Source organism: Lampetra planeri, chromosome 9 (assembly GCF_965212315.1).
Source record: "Lampetra planeri chromosome 9, kcLamPlan1.2.h2, whole genome shotgun sequence".
NCBI lineage: Eukaryota > Metazoa > Chordata > Hyperoartia > Petromyzontiformes > Petromyzontidae > Lampetra > Lampetra planeri.
Genome location: NC_136115.1, coordinates 3,502,513 through 3,526,265, shown reverse-complemented (window position 1 = coordinate 3,526,265; position 23,753 = coordinate 3,502,513). Strand labels below are relative to the sequence as shown.

The window sequence follows — 23,753 nt, the reverse complement described above, 5'->3', positions numbered from 1 at the left end:
GAGCAAAACCACAGCATTTACAATCTGAGTACGACGTTTCGCCAATAATTACTACCAGTGGCGGCTCCTGCAAAATCTCTCAGGGGGGGCAAATGTCTGGATGATGTATAAAGATAAGGTCCACCCATGCAAAGGATAAATTAACAGCTTAAGCATGTAAAGGCAACTTCACTTCTTTAATATTAATGAAAAATAAAGTGACTCTTACAATACATCTTGTTTATTTCTATACTCACTATTAATACAATCCACTCAAGTTTCTTTTATTAAAGATTCCACTAGGTGGCGACAAATAATATTGTTGGATGCAACGTGCTTACGTCATCATACGTAAGCACGTTGCATCCAACAATATTATTTGTTAGTGCGAGCCCTCCCGGAAGCCATAGAGAATGCATTGCAGCGCCCCCCGTTCGAAAAAAAACATCTTTGAATGTAAGTCTATGGGACCACTCTGGGCGATTCTCAGCCGGAGTGAAATCGCCCAAAAAGAGGCGGTACTCCACAGAACGTGACATGACGCTGATTGGACTATATCCAGAGGCACAGTGACGGCTAGCGTGACTCTGTGGTTGAATGACATTGGTGGTGCGTCGCCCAATCGCCCTAATGAAGAAACCGCCCCTGATTACTACTATCAGGTGACAGCCAGATTTGTGCGTAAATCCTCCAGTTTCGTTGCTTAGGGAGATAAATGTGATGATGTCACTTGTGAGCCCTTTTGTCTATTTGTGTTTCTCCCTTGTGATGGGACTTTGTTGGTTGAAGTTGATATTTATAATGGCACGGCGTGACCAATAAGGTCTGAATTGGTCTGTAATAAGGTAGGCACTGATAAGGGGTTGACAGGGATTTGCTTTAACCTTAATACGAATTCAAACTACATCAACCTTTCAAGGAAGAAGAAGGTTGCACTGTAAGGACTGGCCCCGGTTCGGTGGGTCACTTTGCAGTGCTGATGATTCGCAAAAAAACCGTGAAGTTATTTATCCGTAACATCAGTGGCTTGCGCGAATTATTCTCCACGTCGCATTGATATCCAATGACCATTCCAGTTTAGTGACCGATGGATGCGGCGTGTGAAGTATTTCATCCAGCAGCAGATTGACCATGGCGTAACTTCTAGATAAGCCTGAACATCTTTTGCAAATCTCTGCAGCGAAGCATGCATGAGCCTCGATAATGTTTGGATGGGTAAATACTACACATACATTACACTGCAGTTTAGCTGAGCAGCTACGTGGTGGACAGCAGAGGGCAGTGCGGTAATCCAATGTTGTGCCGGAGTACTATGCTCCCCGACTTCAACCTTGCACTGACTAGCGTAATGAAGTATGATCACATAACCCCCATGGACTTTAAGTCTCCGAAATGTTCTGGTTCGACAAGCCATGGCATGAGCTGTTTTGTGTAAAGGTGTGGGGTATTTCCGTTCGGAAAGAACAATACGCATTTAGGATTTGAATGCTACAATGTACTACTTGCCAACTGGAGATAACCTTGTTAATCTGGAGACAGGACCTAGGGTAATACATTGAGCAATCCACTATAATTGAGCTCAGTTAGGTGATGGGAAAATGAGATAATTCTATATATTTACAGAGCCAACCTATTCTAGCATAGAAGGGACACATTAATGTACTGAATTATGGAGTGGGTTTTTAGGATTCCAGAGAACTCTAATTCACAGTTGATTCGCTAAAATGAATCTTTTTGAACCACTGAAAAAAGATCATTTAAATATATGAGTTGACTGAAATATAAACATTAAATTAACCTATTTTAAATTAGGGCAAAAATAAAGTACAACACCAAAATGGGTAACTTCAATACAAAGGTTGGTACAAGGTTCAGGTATAAGAGGATGATTGGTATGTTTAGCATCGGAGAATGTCAGAGTTTACAGCCTACAGGAACATGAAGATACTACAAATTGATACAATTTTAAATTAAATTGGTATGCTTCTCAAGGACAATCCCAAGGTTGTCACTAAAATCCCTGTCATTACTAAATGTAACACAGGAAGTAATTGCGGGTTGTTATACTTCAACATCGACAAAGAGAGGACAATGTTAATTACAGGACATAACAATACTTGACATGAAACGTATAGTTCAGGAGGTAGGGGAATTTAAACTACAGTGATTCTAAGCAACAAATGAAAAACCATCGAGAAGCAAAATTAGTAAATAGATGTTACCCGTTGAGTATTGAGCAAATGACATTGTAATTGGAAGCGTACTTTTTCAGGTTACCATTTTCATATTCATGACAGCAATTCATGCATATTAACCAATATTATTGTTCTGTATTTAAAGAATTGTTTTAACACATCCACAATAGATATCGAATAATACTGGAGTATGTATAACATAATTTAATGGCACGACTGCAAAACGCTGAAAATGTATCACTTTAAAATGACCGGGTTTAGGAATCATTGCAATTTCTGTATTTCACTTGTAACGGTGATCATGCAAAATAAATCTAGAAAATAATACAGGAATGTTTATTAAATGACGTGAATTCACACAAGAATGCAATGCTATCGCGGTATTATAATCATGCCAACGAGACCGTTAAGAATGCAGTAACATTTGTTTGTAAAAATATTCAGGTTAAATGGTTTATATAGGAATTTTTTGGGGTAATGTGCAGTTGTTGTGGAGTCTGGAATTGCAGGGAAACGTAACGAAAAATAACCTTAGCTGCTTTATAGTTCACTTTCATATCCGTATCTCCCGTTTCTTACTCCCAGCCCTGCACACTCCCATCACTTGGAAATTTGCCGTGCATTGTTCTGAGCCTGCAGCTTTCCACTCTGACCCACGTTTCCCTGGGATAGTGTTTGCCACTCTCCTCTGACCCACGCCCCGCCCCTACACTCCCCTTGGCTCCTCCCCCCTTCCTCAGCTATATAATCCCTTGTCACAATCAGCTCTTTTGCCTACTTCAGCGATTTTCTTGCTGTGGTTGTCACCACCTGATGACGGACGCTTGTATTGCGCCATAAACGTCGTGATTTAAATTAATAAATAAAAATATTCATCTTTTATTATTATTATTTTTACCGACGTGACTTTACTGAAATAACCAAGAATATGGATCCTTGCAGTCACGAAAACTTCAAATCTAGAATGGAAAAATAACGAATTAATATTTTTTTGGTTTCTGCAGGCCCAATATTTCTCATAGTAAGGAAGAACGAGTCCAGATAATTCTACTCATAGGAAATCGGAGTCAGAGGGAGGTCGCTGTTCAATTTAACAGACTGCATCCAGACCGCGAGCTAAACTTGTTGCAAAGTTAAGGGGAACGGGATCCATACAAGATAAACCACGCAGTGGACCTTTTTGGAGATCCACCGACGATGACAGCCACTGCCATCCTCACTCATTTTAGCAGAAGTGTCGAATAAAAGCGTTATTATTGCCTTTTTGAAATATTGTCATATGATTCCAGACTTATGGAACACCTTGTGTATTGGTGATATGTTTGCCATCTGTCCTGGTTTTCCCAGGACGTCATTTTTTTATCCCCAGGATCGGCATTTTTTTTTATCTGTTAGGCTTCCTGAAACTTTAAAAGTTCCGAAATTTGTGGATTCTTCTTACCTCGATCTGGCTCGGGATTTTATAGGTGGAAACTCCTACCTGGTGACTGAGACAGCGGTGGTATTTTCACAATATTATGGCAGGTAGCCAGTATCCATTGCCTGACAAACAAGACATCATGCACTTTTAACAATACGGCGGTGGTGGTGGTAGTCAGTGAGCAGCACACGCAGTGCGAGTTTAATATAATCGGGACGCTTCTTCTCGTTTGACGAATGTCTCCCAGTCTCTCTGATGAGTGTGTGGGGTGAGCCGCGCGCGCCCCTCCCCTCCCTGCGCCCCCCCCCCCCTACGGCCCCCCCCCCTACGGGCGCCCCCCCCCCCCTACGGGAGCCCCCCCCCCTACGGGCGCCCCCTCCCCCCTGTGCCCTCCCCCCCTATGGGCGCCCCCTCCCCCTGTGCCCTCTCCCCCTGCGCCCCCCCCCCCCTACGGGCGCCCCCTCCCCCCTGTGCCCTCCCCCCCTATGGGCGCCCCCTCCCCCCTGTGCCCTCCCCCCCTGCGCCCCCCCCCTATGGGCGCCCCCCCCCCCTACGGGCGCCCTCCCCCCCCCCCTACGGGCGCCCTCCCCCCCCCTCTACGGGCGGCCTCCCCCCCTGCGCCCTCCCCCCCCTACGGGCGCCCTCCCCCTGCGGCCTCACTCCCTCCCCCATTCACTCTGTTGGCTTCAACTCGGAAGCGGAAGAGCGCTGGGTAAAACAAAACAAATTAACAATTGTTTTTATTTCTTCTTCTTCTCCTCATAAATCGTACGCGTGTTTGTGTCTTTCCTTTATTTGTTATCGTCGTCGTCGGTTGGAAGTGTTTTTGTTTTTATTTTGTTTTGCATTTCGCTGCTTGGGTGCGAGGTGAGGCCCGGTGTCGCTTAGAGCAGCAGCCCGCGTGGTGGGGCACCGCTAAACCCGCTTTCGTGTTCACATTTTAAGGAACGTAACGTTTAATTGTTCCGTTTGCACGCTCGGTGATGTGCCACTGTAGTATAAATGGCATTGCAACGTGTGCGTTTAAGCTACAATGATGTAAAAGTGAAATGGAGTACAGTACGGTATTGTGGATATAAAACTGGGGCATTGCAAGAGCTTTGTACCGTTATGAGACACCCATTGACTTAAACATTTTTTTATCGTTATGTATTTTTAAATGTCTGTGTTATGACTTTCTAATACTATTTAAACGTGTAATGCATCGATTGTGGCAAACAAAGTGTCGACAACAATGGCTTTGTCGTGGTTAACAAAGGATGTCGTCGTCCATGTTAATGGGTTAACGTTGATCCACATTGGTACCGAACGCGGCCTTTATAAAGTTACCATCACGAGCCATCGTTTCTCCACTGCTGGATAAAGGCCATCACCCCCCACCAACATCTCACACGAACCGATGTAATCGCTCCGTCTCCACAGTCGTTCCGTCACGGATCTCATTCAATTGTCCCATCAATTCCACAGAGCGATGGGTCCTGATCTCATCAAGCCTACATTTCTTTTGTTAAATAATCAAGCACTGTAAAATAAGGAGGTTTGAATGTGAAATCTCGTGTTATTTAATCATTGCACGGTAACTTGCAGTGGCCAGCAGCAATGGGTTAGTGCAGCATTATCATCATCAACATACGTACAGCATCAATTGCATTGTACTCTTTTATTTCTTTACCTTCACCATCGCACATTGTGATCAAATCATCCCGACGACTGCAGAACGTGATGGGCAGGCCATCATCCAGCAGTGGATTGACAAAGGGCCATGGCGGAGTACTTGCGTGAACTTTAAAGTTGGATTAAACCGGCCACTTTGGCACAGACTGCGACTACTAATCACTGCATTCGTCAATTAAACGTAAACACCCTTGACTAGGCCTCGGCAAGGGAAGGTAATTTACGCTTTTTACCGAGTAGAAAGGTAAAGGGTAAAGGTGTCGACATGCCAAGGGGTAAGGTAAAGGGTAGGGTAAAGGTAGCTCGAAAGAATTACCCGGTAGGGTAAAGGTAGCGTGAAGTATTACCCGGTAAATACGGTGCCTTGTTTACCGCCAAAAGCTCCGTGGCGCAGTCCGTGGCCTCCAATTAATAAGTAATATTTAAAAAATGTTAAACACGCTTTTATAAAATGTACTAGTAATGGCAGAATTCCACGACTCCAGGAAGTGGCCCCGAAGCTTGCCATAACGTAAGGGACTGTGGCCAATTACAGCCAACGTCAGTTGACCGTGGACAATTAGAGCCAAGGCGAAACACAACATATAAAAAATAATGTTTAAAAATATTTATTTTTTATGATAGAATATAGTATTGTCATCAGTATGACATAAGTATACCACGTTTGCAGTCGATACCACATTGGTAAGTGGGTTAAAATTGAGTTACAAGATTTGAGGTTACAACAGCAACAACGACAACAAGCGTGTATTCTATATGAATAAAGCTCTATACCTAGCATTTACCGTTATAAACCTTTTTCATGTGTAGTACCCCAGTAATTACCCTGTAATCGGGTCATTTGTATGGGGTAAGGGTAAAAGGTGGTGTAAGGGTAAAAGGTAGGGTAAAGGTAGGCCCGTTGCTTTTTACCATTTACCTTTCCTGCTAAAGGGTAAAAGGTAGGGTCGAAGTGATTGTTTTGTGGTAAAGTAAAAGGTAGGGTAAAGGTAGGCTCGTTGTTTTTACCTTTTACCTTACCTTGTCGAGGCCTATCCTTGACAAAGTAACTACCGCAATGAGAAATTGCAATGTTTTGGCTGCAACCAACAACAATGTGCGTTATTGTAATTCGAAACACTCTGTGATATTGTTAGCCAGTACTGTACTCTGAATATTGTAATTTGGAATTGTCTTCTTTTTTTGAATGTGGAAATTGATATTTGTTTCTTAAACGAATACACTCATGGCCATTGAAACAGTCAGTGTCTGATGAAGGTGTTTTTGTTTTGGCCCATTTTCATAATAGGATTACTGAGAAATTACTAATTATGTTAAGTGCCATCTGCTCCTCTAACTCTGGTACCAATATGTTAACATTAAATCAGAATTACATTTTTGAAAGACACTAATTACTGGACAGTAAAGTGCTTTCGTGATGCACGTATACACATAATTTGTACATTCTGTGGCTAAAATTGTGTCCTGTTCCTGTTGTAAGTTGCATATGCTGTCACTGCAGTGTGCCTCAGTAATGTATTGTACAGTACATGGTTCGTAAAAACCCAGGCTTGTAGTTCATTGTACATTATTTTATAGAACACAACATTTTTATATGTACTTTATCATATGTATCAATTTCTTTAAAGCATGCCCAACACAAATGTGCATATGCATGTTTGAAATGTGGATGGAATTGAGATGAGCCTGATACATAATACTGTATACCATAACATTTTTGTTCTGATTTGTCTAGGTTTGTTAAAAGTCTTTGGTTTAGCGGGAGCATGGGAGATGATTTAGTTGGATGTGATGACTCCACCAGATTATGCATTGGTGAAGGCAAGATCATCTCTAAGTAAGTCCCATTACGTTGCCTTTCCCCCTTCCCCCCACAGTAACAACACCATTTGTTATTGAGTGTATACATTTTTGAATGGTAAAAGTAAAGCTGCAGCCATGACATTTCTTGCTCAGGGTCTCTACTAGACGGAGCTTTAGATACCCTCTCTTAGATGGTATTTTGACTTCATCGTCCATGCTGACCAGATGGCTTGGAAGAAGAATGTATTCCTCCACCGTAACCTGCCGATTGACAAACACCTCCGTGTGGACAAAACAGAGGGGATTTAAGAAACTGTCCCATTGTTTTCACGGCAAATAAAACCAGTGACCTCTGGTTTGCAAGTTCAGAGTGCTAATTGTTACACCATGGCAGTGTCCTATTTTTTGTGTATACTATTCAACATTATTTATGTTGTTTAACTTTATTTACTGTTGTCACTAGGGTAACAAATGAACTTATGCTAGTTTGTATATGTTTTTTCCCGTACAGGTCAGATCTCATGGCCCAGTTGAGGATTTATAACTGTTATCATGAAGGAAAGACTTTACAACTGCGGTACAGAGAGGTAAGTGGTAAAACGCACACTTTAACACAGTCGACATTTACCATTCACATGTACATTACTAACAAGTGAATTGACTTTGATCTTAACACTATAATCAATGTAGTTGACCAGCACAATTTTATATTTTGGCGATATTGGCAGGAAAAGTTTCAAACTTAATGCAAGAAAAAATATATTAGTCTTATAATGCGTGTGATTTTACATATTAAATTATGATTTAATTCTAAAACTGTTCAATAACAGCTTGTTTCATCTTCTTGGTTCTTTCCCTTCTACGTGACTTTACCGAAAGAACCAAGAAGATGAATCCCTGCAGTCACGAAAACTTTAAATCGAAATTTAACAGCTTGTTTCTTTAGTTATTGTTCCTGTATTTTTTATCTCGTGTATAACTATTGTTTTGATAATTTATTCTTATGTACACGAAGAGCCTTTAGCAATGCACTGCTAAATGAAGGCCTCCCATACAAATGTGGGTTGGAGATGGCTTATCTGACCATACTTCACCATGCTAGTCAATGTGGGTTGGTGAAAGTTGTGATCATAGAAATACAGTACCACAAGGGATTTTGTTGTACTTCCCATTGCTACCCACATTGATTCTAATTGTACATTGATTATTCATACAAACAAGACAGTATATCCAGTACGAGTTGATACAAGACAGAGACTCCGTATTTTTTACAAAACAGTGGGTTGACAAAAGGCTGAATATACTTTTGAAAATGTTTAATTGGGAGAGCAACTGCATTTTGTGAATGAAGTTTTTTTAAAGATATATCGACTGTAACCATAGCTACCTGACAGACACCAGCATATTAAGTGTCAATGAGGAGTTATGAAGCCACTTACGTTTTTTGTATTGTCTAGCCCATTCACAATTTTTTAAAGGCTGTTTCAATTTTGGCTTTTTCTAGCCATCTGTGCAATTGGATCTACCAAAAGTAAACGGGATGCTTGGTTCTGCCAGCTTCTTGATGGAATCCATGTAGTCACTGTCTGTGAAGTTGTGATCAACCACTGAGTATCTTGTAGATGCGACTCTCTTGTTCATTCTTACAAGTGTTGTTGTGAGGTCCACGGACGGAATTGTCGATTTGTTATGTATCTCACTGAGCGTTCCGGTGATGTTTGACATCACTTGTACATTTTCCAAGTTGATTTGTTGGTTGTTGTACATAAATGCATCAAAACAAGTTGGTGTGCTGAGATTGCGTCTTGTAGAGCTAACATATCCATATTTGAAATGTCTTTGAGTAGTGGGGATATATGGCTGGACTTTGTTCTGTTTGCGATCTGAAATGTGGGCCATGCCAACACTTTGCTCCAACAATCTTGAGCTTGTCACCATCTCTGAGGCCTCAGAGATGCTTGGTAAGTAGCCTCCAAGGTTGATGTTTTCTATTTCCATGGCTAGGGAAGTGCATGGAAATATGGGTCAGCTGTACTGTATACAGTTTCTAAAGCACACTATTTTGTCTTTTCAATTAAACACGACAATATTATAGTTCAAGCATATTTTAAAATAGTACGGTATTAGTTAAAATTTTCTAAACAGTTATTATTGCAGTCAATGAAGGTATAACTTCATATACAAACTCACGTCATGTAGAGTGACATTTTCGTTTCTGAATTTCATTTGTTATTTGCATCACAGAATAAAAATAATGATTTATAATTCATCAATAATGCTTGACGTATTTGCATTTATATTCTTGACACAATTCATGCTTTATCAATATGGCATAACAACGAAATACTGGATATAATCAAACATAGATACAGTCCAGTTTATGGTCTTAGTTCACAGTTTCCACCTGCAAACAAAAGCTGCATGTAAAGTAGTGTAATTGATCTCACCGTAAAGTTGAGTTGAAGTGCAAAGATTTTGCAGGTTGTTGGACCACCTCTGTTGCAAGGTGCCTTTCTTGTTCAATTCAGAATCACCAGATTTTGATTTGACTGAACTGCTGGTTTGGCATCTTCACTGAAGGTGGCGTCTTGCAGCATATTTTATACCCTCTGCGGAAATCACGTGCAACTTCCGGGATCAACTTCTATGTCTGCATAATTATCTTCAATATGTATTACCGCTCTGTATCCACAGACGTATGCCTCTTTGTACTCATCGCTCTGTGTTATATATTCGTCCGCCTAATACCATGTTCGTATTTGTGTAATCCTTAGAGTAATACATTGGTCTACAAATATTAGTAGCCTGTAAAATTGATTAGTCTGTATATTTGGGTTAGTAAGGGTTGTCACATGAACAGAACATGCCAATTCGTCACTCATACAGCGAACCGGTGTGTTGGAGAGCCAAGCCACAACATTTAAAATCTGAGTACGACGTTTCGCCAGTAATTACAACTAGCATCATCATCAGGCTGTGTTCTCTGTTTCTAAATTTGTGAGAATTTTGTTTTAGTATTTAGCACATCTGAATGCATTTATTGTATGCTCTTTTTAGCCAGTTGGAATATAAGCCAGCTTGATAAGGACTATAGTTTTTCAACCAGGATCAAGTTTTAATCAAACCAATGAACATTCAAAGTAGTTTCGTTTCATTTTGTAATAATTTGAATGCCCCGTGTATGTTTTACCGAACAGGTAAATGACTTGGAAAAATAATTGGCCCAACCTTGCAAAATAGTCCTCCTGAAATGTAGCTTTGTGACTCAGTGAGAGCTTACTGAATAAATAAGGAAAATTTTATTAAATAAATGTTATAAAACATAGCACCACATGATGCCTAAATACCACTAACTGTGCAACAATAAATCCATTCAAGGTAGTTTATTATTATTCAAATGTGTGGTGACTTTGCGTTTTGGTTGCTAAAATACATCGTTTATGAATGATGCCCAAGTCACAAGTTTCTCATGGCTCTAAAACAGTAGTGTTTGTTCTTTTCACATTGGAAAATATGTAGCTTGACATTTACATGTTACACGCCTGATAGAGAATGCAATAGCAAAAGCGGTAACACAGTGGTTGGTGCGCCAAACGATGAACCAGGTGACTTGAGGTCGATTCCTTGCCATGGCTAGCGGCGAATTATTCCTATATCAGTCTCTGTCCTCCCTTTTCACAAATGCTATGCTAATCTGGCGCGATGAAATAACCTCCATAACTTATGCAGTGTGGGGAGCCCTCCATCCACCAGTGGATTAAGAAAGCGCTGTACATTTATATAATTTCTATAGTTACCAGGAGACTTAATGCTGTATAACATTTATTGAGTGGAAGCCTAAACTAAATGTGTGGCTCTTTAAAAAAAAATCTTATTTCATAACTGTGATTGTTCATATCAATTGAAACTTCACTTGCCAACATCTGTGTCTTATAATGTTATGGGTTGAAGTGGTTTCTTTTATACAAGAATGCATACTCACCACACTTAAATATTTTTTAATGGAAGAAAATAGTTATTCTTTATACCCTGTTTTTTTAAATTAAAAGCAGCAATTTAAGCTTTATCTTTTTCTTTATTAAAAACATGAATGGATCACAGAAAATAATCATTAAATACTGCGCATACTGTCATTCTTTTGACACATTTTCTTATTCTAGCTGTGGGCCTTATTTCCAGTATATGAATAAAAATAAAATGAACTTTAAATTTACATTCATAGGTGTTTTTTTGTTAGTTATGCAGAAACACGAATACAGCTAATGATGATCACACGATTTTCAAAATTCCATTTTCAATATATGTGTAGGGGTGTTGCGGGAGGGAAAGCGGACAAACACAGGGGTGTCTACACCCACACAGGGGTGTCTACATCCACGTCCGCAACGGTTAACCCTGGGGGGCTGTGGGTGGTCGCTGGGATCCCCCATAGCCCCCACCCCTCGGGGGAAATTGGTATAAAAGGCGGGGAGCCAGAGGGCTCGTGGTTGGAGTGTAAAGCTTTAACCAGCGAAGACTGAAGACCGGCAGATAGGCCCTGGAACTCCCCTGGCTCGCTGTCCTTGTCAGGGCCGGGCAGGGCAAGCCAGTGGCGCAGCCCTTAGAGCCTCAGGACCGCTGTTCTTGTAAGAGCCAGTCTGGTTGGCTGGGTGCCGGGATCCGTGCTTAACCAGGACCGGATCAGATAGCCTCCCCTAGCACTCTTAGCGGAGGACTGGGAGTAGATCAGTCGGGGATAGTGCTGGGGGTGCATTCCTGTTGAGTACGGGTGAAGGGGCCGTTACCCTTTCAAGTGCTGTATCTTTGACCAAGTATTGCAATAAACGTGCCTCGACTACGTCGTCCGTGTCACGAGTGAACCCACCACATATGTAAACTGGTAAAGTGAAATAACTCCAAACTTTCAGTGGATTCAAGCCAGTTTAAGACGTAGGCTTTTGTGACCAATGTTATCCATAATCGAGATTTTTTTTGGGTTAGATTGCATGGATATCAATGTGTCTTTAAAACCGCAACCACCCGACACAGCCAATCAGTAAGGTTTATCACGTAAACAATTCTGGCTGTCACCTGATGAGGCCGGTTATAATTACCGGCGAAACGTAGTACTCGAATTGTAAATGTTGTGGGTTTACTCTCCAACACATTGGTGTGCTCCAACTAGTAATTCACACCACCATGTGTTTTGTTGAACATTGCTCTAGATGACCATGATGGTGTGCGTTATGATCTTCATCAGGATGATGGTCAACTGATCATCGAAGGCCTGCTGAACATTGCGTGGGGTCTGCGACGGCCCATTCGCTTGCAGTTACACGACGACAATGAACGAATTCACATCCCTTCACCTCCAGAAGCAAAGGACCCGGGGAAGCTGCCGAAGAGGCGGTAAAACTCTTTCCATTCATTGATGGATGTATATATGTATGTTGAACTTCTTTTGCACCGTACGTAGCCAACCGAGCTAATCAGAGGGGCAGGAAAAGGACAACAAACTAACCACAAAAAGCAGTTCTATATAAAAAAAAATCAATGTAAATGACCATGATGGTGTGCATGTAATGTCACATTTAAAAGCTTCTTGCATTTCCCATTGTGTGAAGTAATACATCTTCAGCATTGAATGGTTTTAGTTTCAAAGGCTTAGCAATAATAGAGTTTATATGATAATTCCAGAAGTGCATTAGGATAATAGACAATACTTTTTTTTCGGCTGAGTCTTGTTTGGTCAATAACATTAATTAATGCTTGACATTTTGGAGGAAACCAGAGCCCCCAGAGAAAATCCACACATATGAGAGGTTACATAAACATGCATATGAAAAGTAACACCCACCGCTACCAAACTTTTGGCCACCTCATAGGCCCATGCCAACATCACCTGGTAGTGTTACCCATCCAAGTACTAACCAAGCTTAAGGTGAATTGGTGATATGCCACATTAGGAGTTTCCATTGTCTGCCGAAAAAGAAACCATGAAAAATAAAAATGGACTTACACAATTTGAAGTGTCTCTTGGCACATACGCGAAATGTAATATATTCATACCAATGCTCAGGGGGGCATTTCAGTGTAGTAGGAAGATGCCTTGTTTGGCTCATGGTGGAAGGTTAATTCATGAATTTAAAATAGGCCGAAGGCACATGGGACAGGAAGGCTGCTGACGGGATGCAGGGGTACAGGGTGAGGTGAGGCGGGACAAATCCAAGGTGAACAATAGATGTGAGCGAGCGACGTGGACAGTGAGATGCATAGAGCTGGCAATGGGATGAGAGTAGAACAGTAGCAATGTTGGGCAACATGGGGAGGAATTTTATGACTGATGAGAAGACAGTGACATAAATGGAGTGAAAGGTAATGAAAGGTCAGAGGATTACCAGGAGGTTAGCGGAGGATGTGCCAATTGTGTCAGCTGTTCATGGAGTTTAGAATAAGGGTGTATTTTGCATTGCCATAGTTTGCACATGAATAAGAATGTTTCGACTGCTGTTGAATTCAACATTATAATGAAAAGTTTGGTTTTATGGTGGAATTGCGAATAGATTAGGGTTTTTTTATTGTGTTCATGAAGCTTTATAAATATAGGCTCACATATTGGGCAAATATAAAAAAAAACTAATTAAAGTTGTAATTGAACAGTATACATCATCTCACAAGAAGCAGGTCTTCAAAAATAGTTCAATTGCACGATGCAAATGTACAGTCAATAAATATACTTGTGGTTAAGTGTGTGATTATTTGTCTTGTGATGTACAGTTCTCAATGCCGTGGTAACCCAGTATTAGAATAATGTTTCCATTGTCTTATAATAGTTGCTCGCTAAAAGTTGGGTTGCGTGCTTCCAGATTGTAGACACTTAATTTTTCTATTTTCATTTCCCACAGGGGTATGGCGTGCTGGGTGGTAACAGAAGAGAAAAAGGAAGATATTGTTGATAAATGTGAATTGCCGACCAAAACCCAAAAAATGAATGATGTGGAAGGTACGTGTGTTACTTGGCTATTAATCATTCAGTTTCACACGTCGGCTTTCACGACCAATGTTATTCATGATAAAGGTTTTTTGGATAGAATTTGTAAGTATAAATGTGTCGTAACCCTCCACCACCCGACACAGCCAGAAAGATTCGTCATGTTAACAGAAAGTGCCAATTAGTTACTACTTCAGCTCACCTGTGTGTTGGAGAGAAAATCTACAACATTTGAAATTTTAGTAGACGTTTCGCTGGTAATTACATCCAGCATCATCGGGCGATGTGCCAGAATAGTGAAGCAATCCACCTGCTTTGGTCTTAAATAGAGCAAGATTTTATCGTTACTTTGAGCTAATTAGGTACGGAGAGCAGAGGGCGTGGGTTATTGTAATTACATAAAAATAGATTGTTAATCACAGTTGATTCGCACGCATTTGCCTTTACAAGGAATACAGTTGTAAGGTATTAATATTTCATATTCTCAGTTACTTGGACTCAGTATGCAGGTGGAGGGGGTAGGGCAGCTTATGAGATGTAAATACGTCCTAACACATTGAATTTGCCTGTTTTAGCATACGACACTTGATAAAAAAAAATTCCATTCTCTATCATTTGACTTCTTATAAAACATGCTGCTGATAAATAAAGTTAACGTTTTTGTACATCGTAATAAAGCTAAGACTTGTACATATTTAGAACATGTGTTTCCTAGTTGGTACAATAAGAATATTTGAAACACTATTTGTGAGTGACAAAATAAGCACATTTGTCTCAACCTGAACTGAAACAATGCTCTCCTTTTGAATCAGACTCTTTGCCAGTGGAGAAGGAGCTCGAGTTTGAGCCAAGGCTGCCACGCACCAAAAGCGACGCCAGCTGTTTCCTCCGTCACAGCGTGAACAGACGGTCGGCAGCTGACATGCAGCGTTTGCGGAGGAACCGTTTCTCAATCAACGGACATTACTACAACCACAAGGCGAGCTCGCCTCCGCAGCTTCGCATATATTTTCGGCTCCTTGGGAGTATTTTTCTGGTTTATAATTTATAAAACGCATGCTCGCACGCTTACATAATGCGTACACCAGAAAGTCTGTACATAAATTATACTTTTAGCCCAGTGGTTTCCAAACTTTTTGGACCCCTGGACTGCTGTCAGTTTTCAAAAAATGTTGGTGGATTTCCACCAATTTCCTGTCTCTCACCAAATGCATTGTATGGCACCAGTACTCAATGCCATCAATCAGCAGTTTCAGTCAATAGTCGACCATTATGAATAAAATCTAAATAGTTGTGCAATGGGTAGGAAAGAAAATATGCTGCTTTGGGAAAAAAAGTCATACAGTATCCGCAACAGTTCCACGGTCCACTTCCCCACAGCTTTGCAGACCGTAGGTTGTGAACTGCTGCTTTACACTATGACCAAATCACGAATGCCACGGAAACCCAGAAAGTTTTGAGCCTGGATAGTGCGTGGATGGGTGACCACCAAACATTACAGGTCTTCTAGGCTGCGAGGGTTATGTTGTGGGTAACAGAGGACAATATCCAACATCCATTTTTGTATGTACTTTTATGCCCCAATGTCTGTTCTACCTGCCTTTACTAACCTGCATTGACCAGCATAGTGAAGTATGGTCACAGGGATCAGTTCAGCTCATTAGCTTCCTGGGATTATAACATGAATACCACTGTTTGGAGTAAATAGGGTTAGAGATACCTTGAATTTGAGTTGAGAAAATGTTCAACCAAAATATCAACAAGTCGTACAATAACAATAATGGAATTATTAACTTTACCGTGGAAAGCCTCCCTGAGTCTCTTTTTCTTTTGGCTTCTGCATTCAGATGTTTGGCCATTGACATGAATGAATGTTTAGCATGTTGGAGGAAACTGGAGTAACCTAAAGAAAATACACAGCTTGGAAAGGGTAACACGCCAATCTCTCATTCATTAATTCATCACGCGTAGTCAGCGAAGGACCATTGCGCCAAACGTGTGACCTCTCGCGACAGCATTCACGTCAACTGCGCTTGCTGCCGTACATCAGCGCCTCGAGTGATTTGTTTGACCCACGGATCATGGGGGCGGCGACCACGGGGGTGGCGATGCCATTTCTTTGAGGGTCACAGTCCACTTGGAACATCCAATCGCCAGCTGAAGGACACACGCTCTGCACAATAAATAATTGTCGTCTGTTGGGGTTTTCTTTCATTCTGTTGTAACTGGGCATTTGGTTTATTTGTTATGGAATAGAAATCGGATTTAAACAATTTGTCAAATTAAGATTTGACCGCCTCTACGGGGGGAGGGTTTCCACACAACTATTAGATATTTTAACTGATTTCCTGCCTCAGCAGTTCACCTGCTGTATTTTTTCACCTAAAGACGATTGCTTGTGTTGCGATTGAAACGTCGTGATTTGTTTTATGATTTTTCTATCTACGTGACTTTACCGAAAGGCCCAAAGAATGTCAAGTGTTTAATAAGTGTTTCTTTTAAATTGCTTTTAAAGCAAAGATACGTTTTATACGTGGGAAAGTTTGAATGTGTTTCTTTTCTACTTGTTTTTGCAGACATCTGTTTTCACACCAACCTATGGCTCTGTAACAAGTGTGAGAGTAAGCAGCAATATGACTTCTCCAGAGGTGGTGTCATCTCTGCTGTACAAATTTAGGGTGAGTATTTGAAACAGAAAATATATAATTCGTGAGTTTTATCTCTGCCTGAACATTCTGGTGCTGAAATACAAATCTACCAGATTTATTGTGAATGATCATCTTGGTGTTTTTGCTAAATTAATTGCATGTAAACAAACATGCTCTGATAATATATATGCATGGTCTTTGAAACTGATTGGCCTAGAACAGAGGACAGCCTTCTTAAGGGCCTAGTTTCACCAGTGTCAGACCAGAGAATGCATGTTCATCACAAGTACATGTGGTGAATGTGAACTGGATTCCTTGCAAAAGGTTTATATTTGGTGTTTGAACATCTTAACACTTTAAAACTTTCGTGACTGCAGGAATTCATATTCTTGGTTCTTTCGGTAAAGTCACATAGAAAACAAAATCTAAATTAAAAGCAAAAACCCCACGACATTTCGATCGCAACACCTGAAGAAGACCGCTTATGTTGCGATCGAAACGTCGTGGGTTTTTTGCTTTTAATTTAGATTTTTGATTTCTATCTACGTGACTTTACCGAAAGAACCAAGAATATCTTAACACCTGTTTTATTGCTAGAAAGGGTAAAGCCTAATGTTATTTTTTCATACTTTGATACTGGCAAAAAGGTCCCATTTTATTTTGACTTTAATTTATCTATCTGTACATTTCCGTCATTGCCGACCCCAGTTTAAAAAAATATAACTCGGAATTTTTTCAGCGAAAATACAATTTACATTGCAACCCCGAGATCACAAATTTGATGGTGGAGATTGTGTGATAAACGATTTTAACACTCCATTTCTCTATTTCTTTTTTTGTTGATACACAGGTGGAAAACAACTCAAGCGACTTTGCACTGTACATAGTTCGAACCACCGGAGGTACATTTTTCATACAGCCATTAAGTATTGGGGACGCTGCCGCATGGCACACTTGACTTCACCAGCCAGCAATTGTCCGTTTTTATCTCCCGGCTCAACAGTTGAAACAATGTACACATTTCTTAAACTTTTCCCCGACTTCTGTCCCCCCATCAGTGTAAATGTGTACCATGCAGTTGGTTAATCGGCTGGTTACATTTGGCAGCGTCAAATGGTACGCCACCACTTCCAAGACGTTAGGGCAACTTGGAAAAGGAGGCCAAACATATAATCTAGATGGGCTTGAGAGCTCTTTCTAGTGGAGGCTGTTTTCCTGGCAGTGGCATGAGCAAGAGGAGAGGGGCACCACGGTGGCGAGATGTTAACTAGCTCTCCTGGTATACAAGAGGTCGCGGGTCGATCCCGACCCTGACACCTGGAGTTTGCATGTTCTCCCCGTGGTCGAGTGGATTTTTCTCCGCATTCTCCTGTTTTTCCCTCCACATTTAGAATCACGCGTTTAGAGTATTTGGCTGCTATAGATTTCCACATGATAGGCCACTTCATTGAGCTATCATTATTGGCCAGGTTGCTTCTGAAAAAAAAGCTATATAGCTCAACGGGCCTTACCTGAGAAAATAATCTTCACCTGAAGACGGCTGCTTGCGTTGTAGCCGAAACGTGAGAATTATTTTATTATGTTTTATTTTTATTATTTTATTACTTCCCTTCTACGTGACTTTACCGAAAGAACCAAGAAGATGAATACCTGCAGTCACGAAAGCTTTAAATCGAAAAATAAAAATAGTTTAATAGTTTTTTTGTTTTAATGTACTGCAGGGCTGCACCTCCACCAATAACTAAATCTTTCCCTTACTAGTGGCTTATTCTGTCTCCATTTATGTTTGAATGCAGAAAAGCGGCGCCTGAAAGTGTCGGAGTTTCCACTGATCACGAGGATCCTGCACGGACCCAGCGAGAAGATAGCCAGACTCTTCCTCATGGAGGAGGATCTGGGCGAGGAGGTCACGCATGATGTCAGTTTACAATTGTAGTCCTCTTATTACTGTTGGTTTTAATGCTATCATTTTATTTGGAAATCAAATAAATAACAGCAATTATTATAGAAATAACCGTACAAGTTTGGTGTACAGTTTTAGCCTTAATGCAAGTACTGTCCATTAAACATGTATTTTGCATATGTTCAGTATTCATATATTCAATGTCTAACATAGTTGAAAGGCTCAGTTTATGTGTATGATGATGAATATGCTGAAGATGTGAATTGAAAATGGTTCAAGCTTATGTGGATAGGTGTGGGTTGATGAGAGTCTGAGCTGGTATGGGGTTATTGTTCCTTTCAATCTATAGGCTTGGTTCACTTCATATTTAATCATGCATCATGGTGAGATTACCAAACTAAATGTGCCACATACTGAAAGAGCGTTGTTGAGAATCAGAGCCTTTCATTTTATATTATGGTAGCATAGGTCTCCATGTTGACAGTTTCTTACATCGATAGCCCCAGTTGGTTAAAGAGGGCTCCTTTGCATTTCAATGTCCAGTAAAACCTTGGATTGCGAGTAACTTGGTCTGCGAGTGTTTTGCAAGACGAGCAATTTTTTAAAATAAATATTAATTTGATAAACGAGCGAGGTCTTGCAGTACGAGTAGTACGTATACGCTTTGTCTGCCGAGCGTCACGTGATCACAACTCGTATACCAGTGCTTTCATATACGAATGTTTTGGATTACAAACACGTTTCCGGAACGAATTATGGTCGCAATCCAAGGTTTTACTGTACTATTTAATTATGCTAACATTTCAAGTACAGTTTATATTTAAGCTTTAAATCGCCAGACCATGTAACACTAAGTGTGCCCAGTCTGGTCAGATCTCGGAAGCTATGCAATGTCGAACCTGGTTCGTATGTGGGAGGGGAGTCCCCAGAGCTTGCAGGGTGTTGTCAGCTGGGGCTGCAAGATGTCCAGCAGATGGCAGTGTTGAGCGTCACCCCGTGATCATGTGCATGGGTTTTCTCTGCATACTCTGGTTTCCTCCCACAAGCCAAACACTCATTATTGAAATTGACTAAACATCCTGCATAAAGAATGATGTTTATGATTGATAAATTCACTGTTTTTTTTTCCCCCGAATTAAATTGAGTGACTCTTTGTTGCGATACACAGGTGGCGCAATACATCCAGTTTGAGATGCCAGTCCTGGAGAGTTTTGTGTCCAAGCTGAAAGAGGAAGAAGTACGGGAGGAAAATAAACTCAAGAGGAAGTGAGTCCTATGTTGCAGCACGAACGCACACCGGGACGCCTCGGTGTTGTTTTGATGTTGATTAACATCGCAAGAGCTGTGCGATTAACTTGTTTGTCTTCATCTGTTCCCAGATATGATGCTTTGCGGTCAGTAATAGAACAACGACTCCAGGAGCTGTTGGAAGCTGGAATACAGATCTGAAAAATCCCTTTGTAGTCTGCACCAATTGGCGGTCTTTACACTCGGGTTGTTTAGCACAAGAAGTTTTCCTTTTCTAGACCAAAAATAGCTTCCCCTTTTCACGGGAGGCACGTGAACAGACTATTTTTCTCCGTTGAGCTGTCTTTTTTTTCTCTCAATGAGCACTTGCTAAATGTTTCCACGTTTTTCAAATGTGTCCTTTTAGACACTGAGCTCTCCTTAATGTTATAGCATTGTCACAATGTTAATATCGTAACATGCAATAAAGTTAGAATACATTAGCAATATGTGTACTGTATTAGAAATGTTGGGGGGGTTTCAATCGTGAGGGTAATTACGTGTTAAGGTATCCTGTTAATTGTCTATTTAGTTGAGTTTCTGTCTCTTATATATTTTTATATGTATGGTCTATGAAGCAAATATTTAAAAGGTCTAAAGACGGTTGTATGATTTTCATGAAGAAAACCATTTTTAAGGTTCAACCTGAATTATCTTAACATTCACTCGATTTTTATATGTATAACATTTCAGCGACTGGTTTTCAGATCGTGTTTTTAGGGCAGTGTTTTACTTGAAGATTACCTCTTGAAAATCTTGACTGCAGTTATTGTACTGTGCCACGAGTGGAATTGAAATGTGAGTGTTAGCGACATCGGACGAAGAAGATGCGTTGAGCCTGCTGTACATTTATTTGTTGCACCATTTTCCTGATTTATTTTTACATTGAATTGGTTTGACACAGAAATATAGCGAACAGCTTTGCCCGAAATGTCTATGTTTCCAAATTTACTTTTTGTGTACACGTTATTAAGTGCTTGTTTACACGTATAAAAGGTACCATCATTCCTTGTTGTACGTATGTATGTTGAACTTCTTTCACGCCGTACGTAGACAACCCGCGCTAATCGGAGGTGCAGGAGGTGGACAACAAACTAAACACAAAAAAAACTGTTCTAAAAAATTCAGTTTTCAATTTAGATTTAAAAGTGCATTGCTCTAGTGGCTTCCTAATATCAGAAGGAAGAAATGTGGGAAAGGAGCGAATGACTGCTTTGCGCAGGGGAGCCAGTATTTATCATCTCATTTCTGTTTTATATTTTTGAAGGCCTGTGTATTTTTGCAACAGACACATGTTGGCTAGATTGAATATTATTTTACAATACAACAATGAATTAAAACTCATTTTTATTTGGCTTAGGCCACAATGATCTGACCAAATTCGTTACGTCGAGACCTACCCACTCGACACGGTCAAGCACCGTAATTGTCCTGTTTACAAGTGTTCAACACCCATCGTTGATTCAGCTCACTGGCAAATTGAACAAGCAATTGGATACGGCGTTTCATTTGAAACTACGTCAAACAGGATGTTGATGTTGGATACATGACCGGGACGTATAATTGGTTATTAAATTTGAATTGAAAATTTTGCTAACGTGGAAAGATTGATAATTGGAAAGCATAATTACTGACGGTTGTTTCTCTATAGTGCTCGTGTTGACTTTACACACAACTAATTGCCTAAGCTGTGATATACTTGGATATTATGTCTTTAATACCACTTTCTAATGTGATAATGTGTAATTATGCACAATCATTATTTTTTTATCTACATTTATATTTACTGTATGTATTTTACATCAAAGTGTATGTGCAAAAGTTGCATTTTCATGACAACTGTGCAATTTGCCTTTGTGGTCTTGACATTTTTTGTTTACTGCAAGGGGCCTGAATAATTTTGCCTTACGTCTTTGCTTTAATTGCATTGTTCAAGCATGAAGCCTTTGGTTATGTTATTCACTTCTGTAAGAGATGGTGATACATTTCCAAGCACATGCTTGAGCTTTTTTGTCTTATTTGTCGCGAAATATTTTTCAACATGTAGAATAAAAAATGTGCACTGTCTTTTCATTATAAAATTGCAATAAAAGACCAAGTTAATTGTGCATTCGCTCATTTGTTTTAGAGTTGATTGTTCAATGACCAATAAAGGACATTTTCCCACGTAATACTTTATGTAATTTATTTTATCCTATGTTAACGAGGCACCTATGACTAAAATGGCTTAGAATTACACTATACGCAATTGCGTTAGGTTCATTTAGGTAAGCCACAATGCAAGTCATTGTCAATCGAATTTACCGTTGAAAATATTTCAAACATTTTCAGCATAGCAAAATAAATGATCTCGCAGCATTCTGACACTGATGCTATCATTGGCCTCGTAATATAAAGGTACGACTCACACATTGTCTCGATAATTTTTTTATGATCGTAGCATTAACTAACAAGTACTGTCACTGACAAGGAAATTGTAATATTTTTCTAAGTCCAATATACATGTAAATTCATAAAGTTACATTCTGCCCCCATTATGTCCAACGTGCTTTTGTACCGCATGAAATTTGCGTAAAGCAAATTAACAATACTGTTTAAAAAACTTTTGGAATCTCCACACATGCACGTGTGTTCATATTAAATATGCATATAAATGTTTTTGGGTTAGATCGCGTAATTATAGACGTGTCGAAACCCTCCACCACCCGACAAGGCCAATTGGTAAGGGATTTGTCACGGAAACAAAAAGACAGTTACTACTTCAGCCCACCGGTGTGTTGAAGAGTGAATCCACAACATTTACTATTTGAGTACGACATTTCGCTGGTAATTACATCCATCATCATCGGGCGATTTGCCATAGCAAATCCCTTACTGATTGGCCTTGTCGGGTGGCGGAGGGTTTGGACACATTTATACTTACGCAATCTAACCCAAAAACCTTTATTATGAATAATATTGGTCGCGAAAGCCTACGTATTAAACATTAAATATATTAAAACACATTTGGCAATATAAAAACCTGCCAAGAATATTTACACTATCCATAAGATTTATAAACATTGTGAAATAGGTAAATTAACATGTATACAAAAGATAGCATTTAAATATAGCATCTCGAGCGTTCTATTTAATATTTCTACAAAGCAACAGCTGTTTGTGATGAATGGGAATGATGAAAGCAATGATAATGCAAATTAACGAATGACTCACCCGTGCTACATCTGAATCAGACACGAATTATTAAATAAAGGTGGATGCTCTTGATAAGATGTGTGCCGCTGTTGAAATTGTTTAATCGCACGCTGCTCGACTGTTGTGTGTTCGTTATCCATGTTCACGTAAACCTTGCATTGGGCATGATGCTGAGCAAAATAAATGGATGTTTTTGTCCGTATATCCTCCAAAATGAATTATTCAGCATGAGATGCCATTACCTTGGTAAGTGACTTTGAACTTTTCCCATACCCCCTCGATGCGTCACTGCACATGTTTTAGAAGTTAATTTAAATTGTCCAAAACAAACCATCAAAGGCTATATATATTGTTTCCACAGAGTTTGGGCCACCAAGTTTTTCGGACAATTTGAATGCCATTATCTGAGGCCTCCACTAGAGGGTGAAATAGGGCCTTGTTACAAAACATGTGCTTGTCCAACGGTGTTCGGAGATATAAATTAAATGTGTACAACGTGCGATTTAGAAGAATGCTCATGATGATATGCCGTACAAGAACGGTCAATTGTTTTATTCTAAAGCCAGTGAACAAGCAACATTCTGTTCACTTGAGCGACATTCAAAAAGTGTTCGTCACGAGAGATCGAGCGAATACACAACGCATGCTGGCTTCCCGAGTAGGTAGTAAAACCCACATT

The 23,753-nt window shown here is 40.1% G+C and overlaps 1 protein-coding gene across 3 annotated transcripts; it reads left to right on the top strand.

Annotated features, from left to right (window-relative positions):
• Nucleotides 1-4,234: 4,234 nt before the first annotated feature.
• On the top strand, nt 4,235-21,987 carry RASSF4 (Ras association domain family member 4). 3 transcript variants are annotated; one of them, XM_078597390.1, is made up of 11 exons: nt 4,235-4,306; nt 7,004-7,105; nt 7,583-7,658; nt 12,311-12,459; nt 13,956-14,053; nt 14,854-15,020; nt 16,618-16,719; nt 17,540-17,591; nt 18,486-18,607; nt 19,761-19,858; nt 19,972-21,987. In XM_078597390.1, exons 2-11 carry the CDS (start codon nt 7,035-7,037, stop codon nt 20,039-20,041), a joined length of 1,005 nt encoding a protein of 334 aa, XP_078453516.1. In that variant the 5' UTR covers nt 4,235-4,306; nt 7,004-7,034; the 3' UTR covers nt 20,042-21,987. The 3 variants fall into 3 exon arrangements, with proteins under 3 accessions (XP_078453516.1, XP_078453517.1, XP_078453515.1); XM_078597391.1 differs by lacking the exon at nt 4,235-4,306 and adding an exon at nt 4,346-4,461 and having other exon boundaries at nt 19,972-20,886; XM_078597389.1 differs by lacking the exon at nt 4,235-4,306 and adding an exon at nt 4,486-4,658 and having other exon boundaries at nt 19,972-20,886.
• The last annotated feature ends 1,766 nt before the right edge of the window (nt 21,988-23,753 follow it).